Source organism: Megalobrama amblycephala, linkage group LG15, assembly GCF_018812025.1.
Source record: "Megalobrama amblycephala isolate DHTTF-2021 linkage group LG15, ASM1881202v1, whole genome shotgun sequence".
Lineage (NCBI taxonomy): Eukaryota > Metazoa > Chordata > Actinopteri > Cypriniformes > Xenocyprididae > Megalobrama > Megalobrama amblycephala.
The window spans coordinates 555,605-574,567 of record NC_063058.1 but is presented as its reverse complement, the minus strand read 5'-3'; the positions used below and the strand labels follow the sequence as shown (position 1 = coordinate 574,567).

Sequence of the window (18,963 nt, the reverse complement as noted above, 5' to 3'; positions counted from 1 at the left end):
AAACTTTTTTACCATCTTCTTCATATTTAATATCTATAAAGGACAGGTTCAAATCAACCACATTACCCTCTTTTAACCATAATTGCACTTTTTCCCAGAAGACACTAGAATATTTGCAAGCAAAAAAAAAATTACAATTACAAAATTTACATAATATCATTTCAATGTTAAATCTAACCCTTAGAAACTCTCCAGAGGGATAAATATCATATAAGATTTTAAAGTGAGTTTCTTTAATTTTGGGATGAACTGGAAATTTTAAAAATGAGGTTCTAATATGTTTAAGCATTTGTTTATCAAAGAAAATACCAAATAATTCCTTGAAGACCTGTAAGGAAACATGATATTGTTGAATATTTGTCTAATATAAACATTTATACATTTCTTATTTTTAAATTCAGATTGCCCAAGGTATAATGATGGTAAAATTGGTGTAAATTGGCTATATGATAAATAACCCTTCATAATAATTTTAAGTCCAGAAGGAATGGCTGAAATTACTTTGAAAAACTGTTTTGGATGGCATGCGAAAGCATGTTTAATAGTAAAAGCATTGTATTCTAGCACCTTCATATCGTCAAAGAGATCCTTTATAAACCAAATATTTCTACAAAACCAATCTTCATAAAAGAGTGATTTATTTCTATATGATCTTATGGGTTATGGGTATATATATAAAGTTATGGGTGTGTGCTAGTTTCTTAATTTTAAACCAAAAACTCTCAGAATTGTATAAAAATGCTTTAACTTCAACATGCCATTCATCTGTTCAAAATCAATCATGTTTAAACCACCCAGGTCATAGAGTTTGACTATATCATTTCTCTTAATGAAATGAGTCTTATTCTTCCAGATAAAATTATACAATGAGCGATTCATTAATTTAGAAACATATGAAGAAGGGGCTAAAGCAATTGTGGGGTAGATGATCCTTGACAGAAACTCTGCTTTAGACAACAATACTCTACCAAAAATAAACCAATTGTTTAAAATAGTTTTGGCCTTTTTTAATTTTTCTAAATAATTAAGTTCCATGCATCTCTTTCTCATAATGATAATACCTAGATACTTAGTGGAACTTTTAACAGCAATGTTATATAATGATGTGTGATCGCAATTATGAATGGGCATACTTGGACTGAACGTTTACATGCACCAATTTTCGTTCAACCCGAATGAATTGAATCCGACTGCAGATCTGTTTACATGTACTCTAAACATTGTAATCTGATTTAAATATCCGTTTATATGTGTTTTATATACATTCCGATTAAAACTTTTGCGCACGCGCTTTGCGTGTGTGACGTCATATCAGTCACACTTGCGGTAACCTGTCAACAGACGATAATCATGTATCGACGAGATATTGTCAAAAGCTTAAAATCTAGGCAATATTAAGAGGATTTGGCATTTCCAATTAATGTAGGCCTGTTACATTACTATTAGGTTCTTTCTTTCGTTATTAAATTAATGTTATAATAAATTTGCCACGCAATAATTTAAAAGCGCATCACCGCATAACTGATGTGCTCTGAGGATAATATAAGATTAGGCTATTTGCTATCTTTGAAAAAAAAAATGTAGGTCTTAGCCTACAATGAATTATAGGCCTATTTAGCCTAATAAAAGGTATTAAAAAGAGCTTGTGACAAAATCGTTTTGGATCCGCTCAAACTGTCAGTCAAACCTCTTAACTCCGCCCCCTGAGTGCCGCGAACTGAAGTTCCACAGCGGAGCGGCTGAACGTCTTTTAATGCTAAATAAATATCTTGTTGTTTGAATAAGTAGGCTACAACGTTGTCTTTAGGAAAGAAACACTAGTATGTCTATAAAGTTTCATATTTTATGCATTTGAAGCCTGAGACCGGCGGCTGAGAGAGAGAGAGAGGGGGCTAGCATTTGCCATCTAAGTTAGTCAAAGCCAATAGCATACAAATAGCCTTAAATAGCCTGTGCATACAGTAGTATTACATCTTTTATAAATTGAGATTTTGGCCAAACGTATTTTACAACAGGAAAAACTGAGCGCTCATAACCTATTGATGATGACGTAGCCTAATGTGATGATGTTTTTGCACATATTCGCTGGTCAAAAACCCAGCATAACTGCATTTGAGTTTGACACAAAGCGAGTGATCCTCGTCAGCTAGGTAAAATATATTTCTAAGAAATTTCTTCTTTGATTTATGATGGCTATCTGCTGATACACTCAATTCATTAACATTTAATCATATTATATATGGTCACACAGTATGGTTAATGTTTACGATGTTAATATGTATTTGCTCGCTAGATAATTTTTTAATCTAGTATTGTATACTCCCCGCTCGTCTTCACATGTATAAACATAGAAAAAACATGGTTTTACTACAGTAATGTTGTAGTAACTAAAAAACATTACAGAATCATCAGGTCACTGTGCTTCTTTATATTTTAACACGCAGAATGTAATGTGTGTATTAATGTGTGTTGAGAGGGACATGCCAGTGGATCACAGTGAAGTCATAAACATCTTCTGTTGTAATTAGTTTTAAAGAAGCCCTGAAACCCTGTGTATGTGTGTGTGTATATATATATATAACTGTCATTAATAGTGAATAAATATAAAGCTTTTGATACTATTATTTTGTGTTATTTATTGGGGTTTGGGGGGGGGGGGGGGGGGTTGCCCTTTTTTAGTTTCGGCACATGCCCCTCAAAAGGTCTGTGCACGGCCCTGAAACCACCCCTTCCAATCCGATCGAATTTTATTCAGATCGAGCTCAATCAGATCGATTAAGGCGTTTACATGAATAATTTTCAATCCGATTGAGCCGACAGAGACCATTGAATTGCCCCTGTAACATCTCCAGTTTAACAAGACTTGACCTCAGCCTCGAGTCTCGAATGGTGACCATGTGCTTGTGTTTGAGACTGTGGCTATCAGCTTCACAATCTGTAAAGAAGATTCAATAGTTAATAACATATAACTGTGTTTTCTATAGTTGTGTGAGTGTGAAATGTTGAAATGATACAGTTACTGAAGAACTGTGGGGAATGAAATTGTTTAGGACAAAAAGAGACTCGACTATCAGCTGTGGATTATCTAAAGTAAAGTAAAGACACACAGTAGTGTTTACTCACCGCCCGCCATCTGCAAATCCAGAGCGAACTGGGACTTGTTTACAAAGTATTCATTACCGAAATCCCGGGAAAAAACAAACACAAGTGCACAACTCCGTTGCTGCCCTGGAAAAACAATCTTCATCCTCTGTTCCCTTGACGCTGGGTTCTTTGGGAAGCTGAAAAAGGTAATCTTTCCCTCACAACTAAAAACACACTCCTTTGTTTACAGGAGCTGCGTCTCATTTTGGAGGCTGCGTCCTCCGGAGGTCGCATTTGAAGGCTGAATACTTCGTCAAGGATGTCTTATTTAAGAAAAGTAACTGTAATAAAATTGACTGATATTCATTGTGAGGTGTAAAATACTGTAATTTATTTCTTGCATTGCAATCTAACGGTTATTTTTCTTAAATGAGATGATGATGTATGCAGCCTTCAAAGGGTGCAGTCCCTGAATTGGGACACAGCCATTGTTGAAAAATCTCTCGGCTTCCGCATCCCGAATGAAGCGTGTTGATGGGCGGCTCTGGGTGATCTGAGTGATGTGTGTGTGTGTGTGTTATCAGGGAGAAGTGCCTATACAAGGAATTCCAACCTTTATTACGTGATAAAGGGCCATACTTGAAATAAATTTAGCAAAACCCATCCACAACCGGAAGTAGTATATTTGGTACAGAAATACTCCGCCGTACGTCCAACTCGTGTTTTGACCATGTTTAGCATGAGAATGCAACTCTTTAACAGTGTAAATAAGTCAGAATGCATTCATAGCATTATTAAAAACAACAGTGGAGGCATCATGTAAATGTAGCAGCGGCATAGTCTATCCTAACCCATTTGTGCCCAATTTTTTCTGAATGGTTTCATTCTTATAGTTCTGTTAATAGTGTCATATGTGAACATGTTCTGCATTTATTTCCCCAGGTTTTTTTTCTTTCTTAAAAAACGTATTTGAATGTGCGGCAACTATAGTTGCCGGTGGGCAGATATGTTGTATGCACCCCTCAATGTAAAATTTGAATAGGTTATTTGATATAAGTTATTTGAATTTATGCATCTAACTCAAAATAACTGCTTTCAACAGATCAATCAAAGTTGAAGAACATTCAATGCGAACACAAAAATGCTGCATCTAGCTTATAATCTCTTGAATATGAAAACGCATCAAACAACAAATCTGTTTGCTCCAACAGAGCATTGTGAATCAAAATGTTAAATTATATTATTTATTAGAAAAATTACTTTTATATGTGATCCTGGAGCACAAAACCAGTCTTAAGTCGCACAGGTATATTTGTAGCAATAGCAAACAATATTTTGTATGGGTCAAAATTACAGATTTTTTTTTTCTTTTATGGCAAAAATCATTAGGATATTAAGTAAAGATCATGTTCCATGAAAATATTTTGTAAATTTAAAATTTTTTTGTAAAAAATATAAAAAGTTCTTTTTGTGAATGGATATACATTGTTAAGGACTTTATTTGGTCAACTTTAAGGCAATTTTCTCAATATTTTGCTTTTTTTTTGCACCTTCAGATTCCAGATTTTCAAATAGTTGAGTCTCGGCCAAATGTCCTATCCTAACAAACCATACATCAATGGAAAGCTTATATACAGTGGGTACGGAAAGTATTCAGACCCCCTTACATTTTTCACTATTTGTTATATTGTAGCCATTTGCTAAAATCATTTAAGTTCATTTTTTTCCTCATTAATGTACACACAGCACCCCATATTGACAGAAAAACACAGAATTGTTGACATTTTTGCAGATTTATTAAAAAAGAAAAAACTGAAATATCACATGGTCCTAAGTATTCAGACCCTTTGCTCAGTATTTAGTAGAAGCACCCTTTTGATCTAATACAACCATGAGTCTTTTTGGGAAAGATGCAACAAGTTTTTCACACCTGGATTTGGGGATCCTCTGCCATTCCTCCTTGCAGATCCTCTCCAGTTCTGTCAGGTTGGATGGTAAACGTTGGTGGACAGCCATTTTTAGGTCTCTCCAGAGATGCTCAATTGGGTTTAAGGGCTCTGGCTGGGCCATTCAAGAACAGTCACGGAGTTGTTGTGAAGCCACTCCTTCGTTGTTTTAGCTGTGTGCTTAGGGTCATTGTCTTGTTGGAAGGTAAACCTTCGGCCCAGTCTGAGGTCCTGAGCACTCTGGAGAAGGTTTTCGTCCAGGATATCCCTGTACTTGGCCGCATTCATCTTTCCCTCGATTGCAACCAGTCGTCCTGTCCCTGCAGCTGAAAAACACCCCCACAGCATGATGCTGCCACCACCATGCTTCACTGTTGGGACTGTATTGGACAGGTGATGAGCAGTGCCTGGTTTTCTCCACACATACCGCTTAGAATTAAGGCCAAAAAGTTCTATCTTGGTCTCATCAGACCAGAGAATCTTATTTCTCACCATCTTGGCAAACTCCATGTGGGCTTTCATGTGTCTTGCACTGAGGAGAGGCTTCCATCGGGCCACTCTGCCATAAAGTCCCGACTGGTGGAGGGCTGCAGTGATGGTTGACTTTCTACAACTTTCTCCCATCTCCTGACTGCATCTCTGGAGCTCAGCCACAGTGATCTTTGGGTTCTTCTTTACCTCTCTCACCAAGGCTCTTCTCCCCCGATAGCTCAGTTTGGCCGGACGGCCAGCTCTAGGAAGAGTTCTGGTCGTCCCAAACGTCTTCCATTTAAGGATTATGGAGGCCACTGTGCTCTTAGGAACCTAAAGTGCAGAAGAATTTTTTTTGTAACCTTGGCCAGATCTGTGCCTTGCCACAATTCTGTCTCTGAGCTCTTCAGGCAGTTCCTTTGACCTCATGATTCTCATTTGCTCTGACATGCACTGTGAGCTGTAAGGTCTTATATAGACAGGTGTGTGGCTTTCCTAATCAAGTCCAATCAGTATAATCAAACACAGCTGGACTCAAATGAAGGTGTAGAACCATCTCAAGGATGATCAGAAGAAATGGACAGCACCTGAGTTAAATATATGAGTGTCACAGCAAAGGGTCTGAATTAGTGGTGGGCCGTTAACGGCGTTAACGTGCTGCGTTAACGTGAGACTCTTATTGGGCGAAAAAAAAATATCGCCGTTAATCTATTCTCAAAGTTGGGCTGGGAGCTGGGTCTATACTACGCAAGCTATGATGACTTTCACCTTGATATTTTAGCGCGGATGTATACCTAGCCGAACTGACCCTTCGCAAAGACCCGCCCCCCCCTTAGTTACTGTTGCTTTGTCTGACAAGCCCTGGCGCTGTCACGCCACACACAGTGATTAATGCATCACGGAGCAAAGAGTACACTGACAACACGTCGACAGACAAGACAGAGCAGGTTACTGATGATATTAAACAAAGTCCCAGCTTTAAAACTGTGTAGTTTTTTAAGAAATTCAAACAATAAAATCCGTTTTCTTTAATGTGTCGTGACAGATTGCTGTTAATGCCTCAACCCAAGAGGCTCGTAAACCGATCATCTCTTACTACGAGTCCATTTATAGCATCAAATAAACATGAATGAACATGAGAATCAATGTTGTTTCAAACGCGGAAAGATGTCAATATACAAAAAATAATATACAAAAGTTTAACTCCACCGAGGTTAATCTTCTAACTCCTATCTGCTTTGTCGGACAAAATGGCGGATTACTTTTAGTCATTTGCTACGTCCCAATTCGCCTACTTATACTACGCCCTAAAAGTATGTACTCTTTCTGTAAACAAAAAGTACTTACTTTTGAGTGTGTAGCAAAAGAGTAGACAAGCTTTGGGACATACTATCACGTCATACAATTGCGTCTTTGCTCTCTGTCGCATCCAGTCACCGTAAACTGCCCTGTCAATCATCTTACATCCTCCACATTTCATTTAGCTAATTTCCTACCGTATCGGAGAGAAATGCAGCACTGATCTGCAGTCGCGGGTCTTTCATGTGGAGAACTCTCCTCATATTAATGCATAATGATGCATTTAAAAGTTAATGGCCAATCAGATCTTTATAAAAGTCCACATTGGTATTTGCAGATGAAAAATAACACATATAACATTAAATAAATATTTTCTATCAGTTTGAACTGATTATTAGTCACTCAAACAACCTCTCAGCGTCGATCGTGCATATTCACCATGTTTTGTAGTTTTTAACACTTTTTACTCGTGTTTGTAGTTCTGAACTGAATCCTCGTACAACGCGCAATGGGTTGTGGGCAATATTAGCCTTTATAGTGTGCACGGATCCACACTTCGAAAATCTACCGGAAATAGTAGACCATCCGGGGACTTTTGGAATACTCTTTTCAACATACTATGCTTTGGGACACACTTATTTTAATCTCACATACTATTTAGGATGGATAGTACGGACATTGGGGCGCAGGGACAATTTGGGTATCTCACATATTCTGAATGTCTTCGGCAGAATTCAAATGAGCCATTTTAATCTAGATTAATCTAGATTAATTCCAAAATTAATCTAGATTAATCTAGATTAAAAAAATTAATCTATGCCCACCACTAGTCTGAATACTTAGGACCATGTGATATTTCAGTTTTTCTTTTTTAATAAACCTGCAAAAATGTCAACAATTATGTGTTTTTCTGTCAATATGGGGTGCTGTGTGTACATTAATGAGGAAAAAAAAATGAACTTAAATGATTTTAGCAAATGGCTACTTTCCGTACCCACTGAATATTCAGCTTTCAGATGATGTATAAATCTCAATTTCAAAAAATTGACCCTTATGACTGGTTTTGTAGTCCAGGGTCACATATAACAAACAAACAAAAAAAATTAATTAATTAATAAATTAACAAATAACAATATATAATATATAATATATAACAATATAAAATAATGAAAACAAAAGGCACTAAACAAGACCAATAACCTTGTTGTAGCCGTTTGTCTATAAATTTGAAATGGAGTTTATTTATTATGTTATGTATATTATTAATTATTATTATATGTGCATATTTGTGTTTTTATTTTGTGAGCTTATTTAGTTAATTCACCTGTTTGGGTTGTACGGATGTATATGTCACGGCGTATAAGGGCGGATGGGGAAGTGACAGAGAGAAAACAAATGTTTGGATTTGGGAATGGTGGTTACTAACAGTTTTTTGACCACTTCTTTAATTTTGCTTGGATTTTCGTTTGTTAGTATTATGAACTTAATTTAGAAATGCTTTTGAAACAAAACTTTTTGCTTTTAATAAACAAAATTATTTTTGAAATGAAAGACTGCGTTTGGAGTGGAGTGCGTGCAAAATAGGCTAATCGCTATTCCTGAATCCACGGCCTACAAGGAAAGGCCGACACAAACCTTGAATTATTAACCCATTAAACACAGTATACCCCATTTAATCATCATATATTTACTTACAAGTCATTTGCCCACCAGCAACTATAGTTGCTGCTTGGACTTTTACAAGAGATCTATAGTTTTTTGTTTACTTAGTTAAGACTTGTTTTGTTCGGATGATTCTAGAGACCCTCATGATTATGAAGATATATATATATATATATATATATATATATATATATATATATATATATATATATATATATATATATATACGTCAACAAAAAATTCTTAATATTAACATGAAAAATAATTTTCTTTGCGAGGGTTTGCCTTCGCCATGCTTCCGCTCATTAGGGAATCGCCCTTGCCAGGGGGGACGGAGCTAGAGCCAGCTGTGTACAAACTAGTGGTGGGCATAGATTAATTTTTTTAATCTAGATTAATCTCACTGTAATCTTGGAATTAATCTATATTAATCTAGATTAAAATGGCTCATTTGAATTCTGCCGAAGACATTCAGAATATGCGTGCTACCCAAATAATGACTAAAAGTAAACCGCCATTTTGTCCGACAAAGCAGTCAGGAGTTAGAAGATTAACATCGGTGGAGTTAAACTTGAAAAATTGTGTATATTGACATCTTTTGTCGTTTGAAACAACATTGATTCTCATGTTCATTCATGTTTATTTGATGCTATGGACTCGTAGTAAGAGATGATCGGTTCACGAGCCTCTTGAGCTGAGGCGCTACAGCAATCTGTCACGACCATGGTCACGACACATTAAAGAGCAACAAAACGGTTTTTATTGTTTGAATTTCGTAAAAACTACACAGTTTGAAAGCTGAGACTTTGTCCTAATATCATAAGTAACCTGTCCGTGATGCATTATCACTGTGTGTGGCGTCACAGCGCCACGGCTTGTCAGACAAAGCAACAGTAACTAAGGGGGGCGGGTCTTTGCGAAGGGTCAGTTCGGCTAGGTATACATCCGCGCTAAAATATCAAGGTGAAAGTCATCATAGCTTGCGTAGTATAGACCCAGCTCCCAACCCAACTTTGAGAATAGATTAACGGCGATATTTTTTTTATCGCCCGATAAGAGTCTCACGTTAACGCAGCACGTTAACGCCGATAACGGCCCACCACTAGTACAAACGTTGAGATTTTTGAACGTTTTTCTGCTAGTGCTGTGTAATTATAGCGTAATGAATGGTAAAAGCCATGAAACAAAACCCCCTGTTGTCATTGTGAAACTTGCTGCATCCCCAAACATCCTACAGCAGGGGTCATCAACTATATTTGTCCAAGGGCCAGAATTTTTCTCTGCAGACACTGTAAGGGCCAGATACTCGTAATATAAAATAAAATTCGAATTGTATCCTAATATGTTATTATTTGATATACTAATTCTAATTCCAAATTTATTTTATTTTTTTACATATTACCTGTACTGCAGCAAGCCACCAGGGGGCGATAGCGATATTTTAGGCTTCATATTTGTGAGGCTGTCAAGCTGTCCATCACTGTCACGCAATTGTGCGCTAATCCCAGGCAAGGAAAATTTTGACATTTGTGAAAAAATGAGCACGTGAAACAATAAAAGATGTTCAATGAGAGCAACGCGTTTATCGTCATTCTTGACTGAAGGCAGGCTATGGCACAAGCTACTTTTCAGAAGGGTTTTTTTTTCGTTAGATTTAAAAATAAATAAATATGGAACGGACCCGAATATTCAAATATTCGTTCGGTGGGTTGGTATTCGATTTGAAAATTTGACATTCGAATATTTTTTTATTTTGATTTTTTGCACACCTGGGATCCCCCGCGAAACGATTCTCATTCCCCCTTGAATAAGGCCGGCGACACACTGGCTGCGTGAGCGTCTCAGCTGCGTGGCGTGTCCGTTTTTATTTCGGCTCCCATATTTAACAGGTTGGAGTTTGCACACTGAGACACGCGTCTCAGGCGCGCTCGAGCCACGCAGAAAACGCGTGCATGCTAGAAATAGAACCGACGCGTGTTCCAGCAACGGGAGTGTTCAGAACAGCGGAGTTTGTATGGACCGAAGTGCATGTCTGAGCTTGTGTTTTGTTGCTTTGACACTGTGGAAAATACAATAATAGAAACAAAATGTATTAGCATTTTTACCCGTTATTATCAATCTAAATTAATCTCGTTTTTAATTTAACTTAATTTCGTTTTTCTTTATTTAAATTTCATTTTTCTTTATTTAAATTTCGTTTTTTCTTTATTTAAATTTCGTTTTTGTTTATATAAATTTCGTTTTTCTTTATTTAAATTTCGTTTTTCTTTATTTAAATCTACCCTTACTGTGCCAATTTGTTAGTCAGAAAAATATTAGACTACCTTAAAAGTATTGCTTAATTTAACAGACCTGTGTGTGTGCGTTTTATATCACTAGTGCAGTGTCCGTTCTCGGAGCATAAGCCCTGCCCGCCGCTTCCCGCTCGCGCTGTTCTGACTGTAGTTTACTAAAAGTTTATTAATTCTGAATGTGTCGCGTCTCGCGTGTCCATCTATATTGCACCAAATGCGACACTGCACTGCCTTGTGAAGTCGATTGGATGAACGGTTCTCGAAATAATAAAAATGCAAACGGACATACAGACACAGATTCCTGCCTTTATTAGAGAGAAAAATATGTTCAGCCCCTCTCTCCGAAGAGTCGATGTTCATTACTACCGAAGCTTCGAAGCTCAAAAAATGGTATTCGGACCAGCCCTAAACTTTTTTCCTCTTACAAGGCTATTCCTGAATTCAGTATTATTCTGGGGGCCGGATGGAAATCTCTGGCGGGCCGGATTTGGCCCGCGGGCCGCCAGTTGACGTTGCATGTCCTACAGGGTCCCCGTCGAATAGATAGCAGGTGGGAGGCTGCCGAGTAAGGGAAGCTGGCTCCCGCCTGTTGTTTATTTGACAGGGAGCCAGTAAGCTACCTGTGTACAAACGTTGAGATTTTCTCCTATTTTTATACATCTGTGTGTGTGTATTTCCTTGAAGTTGTACCTCCATGCAGGGTTCCTACGCGGTTTGGAAAAGTATGGAATTTGATTTGAGTAATTTCCAGGTCTGGAAAAGTATGGAAAAAAGAAATCAGAGTATGGAAAAATATTTGTGTTTCCAGACTATTGGCTCTATTCAGTTTTCTAATTTATCATACCTGCAAACTAGTCACTTTTTGGCAAAATTAGCCGTTTTGAATCAAAATACGTCATTTATGTGAATCGTTTAGATCCGAAGAGTTTTTTTTGGGGGGCGGGTGTGTGCTTGTCACAGGATTCTCACAAGAATCGAAAATGGGCTACTTTCCCATAAACTGGAGTGAGTCGCAGTCTTTCTTGGTGCTCTGTGGCATGATAGATCGCTGTAGCACTCTTGAACCAACCATCTCAACCGCTTTACTAATTACAACACAAAATAAACATAAATGAACTTCCAAAGGTATGTTGAAATATGCAGTACAACTTACCGAAATCATGTCACATGCAATTGATCAATCAGTGTTTCAAATAAAATAGCTTGTAAAAATGTCACATTTAGCCTACCTCAGAAAAGCCATTAAATGTCCAAAAACTCGTTATTTAACTACAAAAATTAACTTTGAGAGGAGCATTTTGCTAAATATATGCACTATAGGGTATTGCATATTCATTGTATTTGTACTTAACATGTGCTTCGATATTGAATGTATAAATCCATTTTATGGCAGCCACCATTTAAAAGTTTAGCCTACATAAAAAAGAGTAGAAAAATAATTGACATTAAAGATTTATTAAAAAATTATTATATGTAAGTAGCTTACAAATCCATTTTAACCTATTATTATTGTCATGATCACCGTCTGTTCCTGTCAGTTCCCGGACTACATCCCCCATCATCCTCTCTGCCACTCACCTGCACACACTTAACACTAATCACTAATCACCACACCCAGCTGCAGCTCATTACCAGGACTATAAAAGACTCTTACACACATCACCTCACTGCTAGGTCTTGTTTTCCCTGTGTAACATTTCCAAGCGTTCATCCTGTTTATCCTGTCTGTTACGGTTCCTGTTTCTGATCCCTGTCTGGTTCTACTGTTCGTTGATTGATAGCTGCCTGCCTTTTGACCTCTGCCTGTTCTCTGACTACGATTCTGCCTGTCTCTGATGTTCCTGTTCGCCCCGTTTGACCATGCCTGTACGACCACGCTCAACATTTAATAAAGCTTTGCATGTGGATCTTACTCTGAGTCCGCCTTCGTTACAGAAGACCTAGCCACACCAAGATCCAGCAGCTTTGTTGGGCGCCCTAGTCCCAGCATGGATCCTGCAATGCACCTTGTCAGCCTTCGTCAAGGTAACTGCACCCTGGAGGCACATATTCAGAGATTCCTGGACATTGCTCATTTTTCTGATCTGCCGGACTGTGCCCTTATTGACTTCTTTGTTTATGGATTAAACGAACCACTAAAGAACAATTTACTCACCGATGGTCCCGAGGGTCATTCGTGGAATTTCTGGACTTTGCCCTGCTCACTGTTGGTTCACCTTTTACCGTGGGTATCGCAGAGGCATGCAGCACCACGGAGAATCACATAATGGCGGTCGCTAAAGACAACCCTCACAAGATGGCGGCTAGCACAACAACAACACCAGTCCATATCTCTGTTGATCGCCCAGAGCAACGTCACGTCGCCGCTGATCGCCCAGAGCAACGTCATGCCTTCGCTGATCACCCAGAGCCTCGTTACGTCTTCATTGATCGTCCAGAGCCAAGTCAAGTCCCCACTGAACGTCCGGAATCACGTCACGTCGCTGGTTCTGTCCGAGGGCGGAGAGGATTGCGTTCTAGCATGAATGATCCTCCACTGACTTCAGCTCGAGCGGCTGGCCTTCCGAAGCATCTGCCGGACGCTTCGCTCTCAAGCCAGCCGCCACTTCGCACTCAAGCCCGGTGGCCGCTTTGCTCTCAAGCCCGCCGGCCGCCACGCTCTCAAGCCAGCCGGCCGCCCCGCTCTCAAGCCAGCCGGCCGCCCCGCTCTCAAGCCAGCTGGCCGCCCCGCTCTCAAGCCAGCCGGCCGCCCCGCTCTCAAGCCCGGTGGCTGCTTCGCTCTCAAGCCCGCCGGCCGCAACGCTCTCAAGTTCGTCAGTTTCTACGCTCTCAAGTTCGTCAGTTTCTACGCTCTCAAGTTCGTCAGTTTCTACGCTCTCAAGTTCAACTCTTGCAACGCTCTCAAGTTTGCCGGTTGCTATGAACTGCGCCCTGGACGCGATGGACAAGATGGCTGCCTTGCCAGTGCCCACGGGCAAGATGGCCGCCCCTGCGGTGCTCAAGGATGCAGGGGTTGTTCCAGCCATTGAGTCCGCTCCAGAACCCGCTCCAGCCAGTGAGTCCGCTCCAGCACAGCCTGCTCTCCTGGTCTGTCCTGTCTTGGCCCAGAGGGCTGTACTCACTTTTTATGTCTTGGCTGTTCTGCGTGCGTTGAGGAACTCGAACTCTATTGACGTTGGAGCAGTCTACCAGCCCGCTGCAGTCCCGGAGCAGCCCGAGCAGCCCGCTGTCGTCCCAGAGCAGCCCGAGCAGCCCGCTGTCGTCCCAGAGCAGCCCGAGCAGCCCGCTGTCGTCCCAGAGCAGCCCGAGCAGCCCGCTGTCGTCCCAGAGCAGCCCGAGCAGCCCCAGCCTGAGCCTGCGGCCATCACTGAGCTGTCCGCTCTCCTTGATATGGCCACTGAGCACCCTTGGCCAGCCCTGCCGCCACCGCCTGCCCTGCCGCTGCCGCCGCCCAAGCGTTTTGCCCTGCTGGCGCCACCCAGGCCTTCTGTCCATGAACCTACTAAGGACCCTGCTGAAATCCCCAAGAACTTTTTTGGGGGGGCAGTATACCCAAGGGTGGGGAGCTTGTGGGTGGGGACCATGCCCGGCCACCTTTGGTTTGCAACTTGTTGTGGTCACTAATGGACTCTGACCCACCATGGACATCTTTGACTCTGTCCCGCAGTGGCTGCCCAAGCCTCCTGACCCGCCGTGGCCGCCCTTGGCTCCTGACCTGCCGTGGCCGCCCGAGCCACCTGACCTGCCGTGGCCGCCCGAGCCACCTGACCTGCCGTGGCCGCCCGAGCCACCTGACCTGCCGTGACCGCCCGAGCCACCTGACCTGCCGTGGCCGCCCGAGGCTCCTGGACCTGCATTGGGACCCCGTTCCTGTCTGCATGCAGGTCTCCAATGCACCCACCCTCCCTCCCTAGCTGTTCCTTTTACGTCGCGAGGACGCGCCTTCCGGGAGGGGGCGTTATGTCATGATCACCGTCTGTTCCTGTCAGTTCCCGGACTACATCCCCCATCATCCTCTCTGCCACTCACCTGCACACACTTAACACTAATCACTAATCACCACACCCAGCTGCAGCTCATTACCAGGACTATAAAAGACTCTTACACACATCACCTCACTGCTAGTCTTGTTTTCCCTGTGTAACATTTCCAAGCGTTCATCCTGTTTATCCTGTCTGTTACGGTTCCTGTTTCTGATCCCTGTCTGGTTCTACTGTTCGTTGATTGATAGCTGCCTGCCTTTTGACCTCTGCCTGTTCTCTGACTACGATTCTGCCTGTCTCTGATGTTCCTGTTCGCCCCGTTTGACCATGCCTGTACGACCACGCTCAACATTTAATAAAGCTTTGCATGTGGATCTTACTCTGAGTCCCGCCTTCGTTACAATTATAATGATGTACCAGCTGTGGTTCCCTGTACAGTTTACAGCATTGGTTGAGATTTTTTCTTTGAGGAAATTTGCCATGTACTGTACCTGATAGGCCCCAAATTAACAAATACTCAATCAAATCAAAATCAAATCGCAAGCTTCTGAATCAAAATCGCATTGAGTTGTGAAATTTGTCAATGCACAGCCCTAGTGTCAATTTATTTTTATTTATTTATTTATTTTTACTTGAAGCAAATGCTGTTTTTTCCATTTATGTTCTTGTCAGAGTGCACCAGAATGCTTCGTTTACATGTTGAAATCACAAAAATCTTCTCCTGGGGGAGGATGCCCCCAGACCCCCCTACAACTATTTAGTTCATACACATCACTTTTTTCACCTCTCTTCACTTTGCACATATGTTTCGAAAGATCTACATTACTAAAACATTACAGAAACTATCATATTCCACTTGTTTAGGCTACTCTATAGAAATGCTTCGATACCAACAACTAATACCGACAACTGAGCAAACATTGACCAGAATGGATAAATCACAGAAGGATGTCTATAAAGTAAATGTATCGATTTAATAGAGAAATTAAATATTTACGCTTATGTAGGGAGTGGTATGGTCGGAAAGGGAAACAAACTAAGTCACTATGCTACCCTGTTAAACAGGGAATATATTAGTACTTGTAGATTAATCCCCAACAAAAGTCACACAGGTACGTGGTTTTAAGAAGAGAAGGGCCTAGACGTGATTACTAAATACAAAACTTCAACAATCAAACACTAATTTAAAAATCACTAAAAGACTGTAGGACCCAGACTACAAACATGTAAAAGAGAAAACATAGAAAAGGAGACCGAGGCTTACCAATGGCAGAAATCGTTTGGAAGGTCTGGAAATTTGAGTATGGAAAAGTATGGAATTTTGAAATGGAAAATGTGTAGGAACCCTGTCCATGGCCCCGGTGTATTTTCGGGTAACGGTAGTTGTGTGCGTCACAGCAGTGCGTTTTTACTTGAAGTTGTACTGGTGTATTTTGGAGTCTGCTGTTTTTGATGATTTGTTTTTCTTCTCTCTCTCTCTCTCTCATTTGTCTGTGCAGGTGGATATCGTCTCTCAGACAATCTCATGACAAGGAGACAACGATAAAACACTATGCCCATAACGTGGCCCAGTTCATGAATTACTTGGCTGAGACCCCTCCTTCGACATGCAGGCTAACCAAGACTGTCCTGATCGGGCTTCGGCGGGAGATGCGGCAGATCCTAAAGTCCATGCTCAGGGGCGTGGTGGCGCACCAGGCAGCAGTGAAGGCCTCCAAGGAGGAAGCTGCAAGCTTTCGAAACAAGCTATCCCCGAGCTACTGGGTAAATATACGCACATTCGTTCTATCCACAGACATCCTACGGGGTCCGCATCGAATAGGTGGCAGGTGGGAGACTGGCGGGTAAGGGCGGCGGCCTCCCACCTGCCACCTATTCGACAGGGACCCCGATAGCAATCCATGTACAGGCCCTTTGTTTTTTTTGTTCAAGTTGCTCATGTTAATTTGTTTTTTTTCTTTGTTTGTCTGTTTCAGCCACCTTGGAGAGCGTGCCCACCGCCAAGAACATGTGGCGTTTTTACGGCCACTTCTCGGCGTTCCTCGCCTCCATCTATGGCCACCGAGGAGGTGTATATCAAAATATGACCATCCAGGAGGTGGGGGGGATGAGGAAATCGACGTCGGAGAAGTCCTACGTAATAAACGTGAGCAGTTTACATTTTTTAACCCGATTGTTGTTTTTCTACCCGCGCCCGGCACGGTTGTGTTATAACTCGCGTTGTGTCGTTTCTTCTCAGATCGAAAGCCACGAGACGAACCAGGCCTACGGGCCGGCCCAGGTGGTGCTGCTGGAGGAGGAGTACGAGCGGGCCAGGCGTTTCCTGGTGCTAAGGAGCAAGCTGTCGGGGGGGAAAGACGGCCATTTTTTCTTCACCTCCACGCCAAACTCCTGCAAAAACTTGAACAGTTACTTCCAGGAGGCGTGGAAGGAAATGAAGCTGCCTGGCTGTCTGACCTTCACGGACTGAGGACCTCGATCGCCAGCCACGTAAGCATCCCTTTCTCGAGCACCTTTTTTGTCTCAGCGTGGCGGTACGTGTCCATCTCACCACCCTTTGCCTTTATTTTATTTTTGCAGGCCAAGTACACTCACGGGGAGGACGACCGCATGTAAGTGGCGAAATTCATGTGTCACAACGTGAGAATTGCCGACAAGTTCTACGCGATGAACCTCACGACGAAACAGGCGTTGGAGCACAGGAGGCTCTTTGAACAGGCACTGGAGGGTCTGGACCTGAGTCCCATCAAGCCGGATGGGAAACTAACAGTTTACTCAATAAATAGATGCTGTAATCACTTTTCGGCAAGTGTAAAACTGCAATTTATGGGTTTTATTCAAGCGGCAACCTCCCCCAGTTTCTCGTGAAGCCAATACGGAAGTAACTTAAACTGCGATTCATCGACTGGCCGCTAGGGACAGGCTGCAAAAGGGAGCAGAATCTCATTGGACCATAATGTTAAAACAGCCAAGTTTACAGCAGAAAAAAACATGTTTACACTCTGGTTCACATTGTGTTTTGGTCTATACTGCTAATTTTGCCCTTCGTGACAACTCTGAGGGGAGTGAATTTTTTTATAACTCATCCGTTTAAATTATATTAAGCCTTAAAGTTCTGCTTAATTAAGGGCGTGGTCTCTTGAGTGACAGGTGGATTGGCGCTGCTGTCTGTGAGCCGTCATGTTACCTCAGCTGCCGCTGAATTTGGCATCTCAGCCGTATTTGTGCCTTTTTTTTTCTCAATTATTTTATACAATATATGGCTTGCTGCATACTCGAGACAGATGTCAGTCTGTGTACATGTGCTCGCATGCGGAAGATAAACAGAACACACGTTGTTGGATCGTCGTGGCATTGGCTAAAAGTTTTGTTCCTGAGATTTACTACAATGACAATAACAGGAGGATATACAACTCCGACAGCACTGCTTGGATATATAACAAAAACTGCTGCACTATTTTGAAACATTATACTTTGGACACATGCTCATTAGTTTGAGAGAACATTTGAGAGTTATACAGATATCTGGTACTGTACGAATAGAGTTTTACATTATAAACAATGCTCAGATTGCATCCTTTCTTGAAGAACGATGATGGAGAGCAAATCATTCCTTAGATATGTAATGCAAACGATGGATAATATATAAAGATTTCATGGATTTAACGCTTTCATGAACAAAAAGTAGGGTTTTTTTATGTTTTGAAATGGACATTTTACCCAAGTGCAACGGATTGGATTCATCTCGCGATCTCTTTTTCATTAAAGGTATGAAGTCCCAGTTGATTTTTTTGTGTTATTTGCACACCCCACAAATTAATTAGCCTACTGGTGTTAGAGCATCTAACGTTATAACGTTATCTTAAAAATCACTGTAGATTGACAGTAAAACTTTAGTACTTTCTAATGGTATTGCTATCTTTATTAATATTTTAGATAGTATCTAAGATGGATATGCTAGGCAGGCGTGGTTTCAGCAACAAGTCGCATGGGCTCCAACTACATCCCGCCTCTTTGCCCATTTTCAGTTATCCGTGAGTGACGTGCAGCTAAGATGGCCGCGGCCTCATTTACGCGTCAAAACTGCTGTTCAGAAATCTACGGGTGACGTCACGGACACTACGTCCATATTTTTTTTTTACAGTCTATGGTTTTATTTACCATTTAAAGGTATTTCACTTGGTAGAAAGGACTGGATTGTTTGACACAAAGCAAGTAAAATAG

The 18,963-nt window shown here is 41.3% G+C and overlaps 1 protein-coding gene across 2 annotated transcripts; it reads left to right on the top strand.

Annotated features, from left to right (window-relative positions):
- The first annotated feature begins 2,672 nt into the window (after window positions 1–2,672).
- LOC125247624 lies at window positions 2,673–17,702 on the top strand. 2 transcript variants are annotated; one of them, XM_048159027.1, is made up of 5 exons: window positions 2,673–3,290; window positions 16,239–16,503; window positions 16,716–16,885; window positions 16,979–17,229; window positions 17,320–17,702. In XM_048159027.1, exons 2-4 carry the CDS (start codon window positions 16,347–16,349, stop codon window positions 17,207–17,209), a joined length of 558 nt encoding a protein of 185 aa, XP_048014984.1. In that variant the 5' UTR covers window positions 2,673–3,290; window positions 16,239–16,346; the 3' UTR covers window positions 17,210–17,229; window positions 17,320–17,702. The 2 variants fall into 2 exon arrangements, with proteins under 2 accessions (XP_048014984.1, XP_048014983.1); XM_048159026.1 differs by having other exon boundaries at window positions 16,716–17,229.
- The last annotated feature ends 1,261 nt before the right edge of the window (window positions 17,703–18,963 follow it).

Coding starts and splice junctions, on each gene's coding strand:
- LOC125247624 (XM_048159026.1), top strand. CDS start 16,347: ATGCAGGCTAACCAAGACTGTCCTGATCGGGCTTCGGCGGGAGATGCG. Junction 16,504..16,715: donor AGCTATCCCCGAGCTACTGG/GTAAATATACGC, acceptor TGTCTGTTTCAG/CCACCTTGGAGAGCGTGCCC.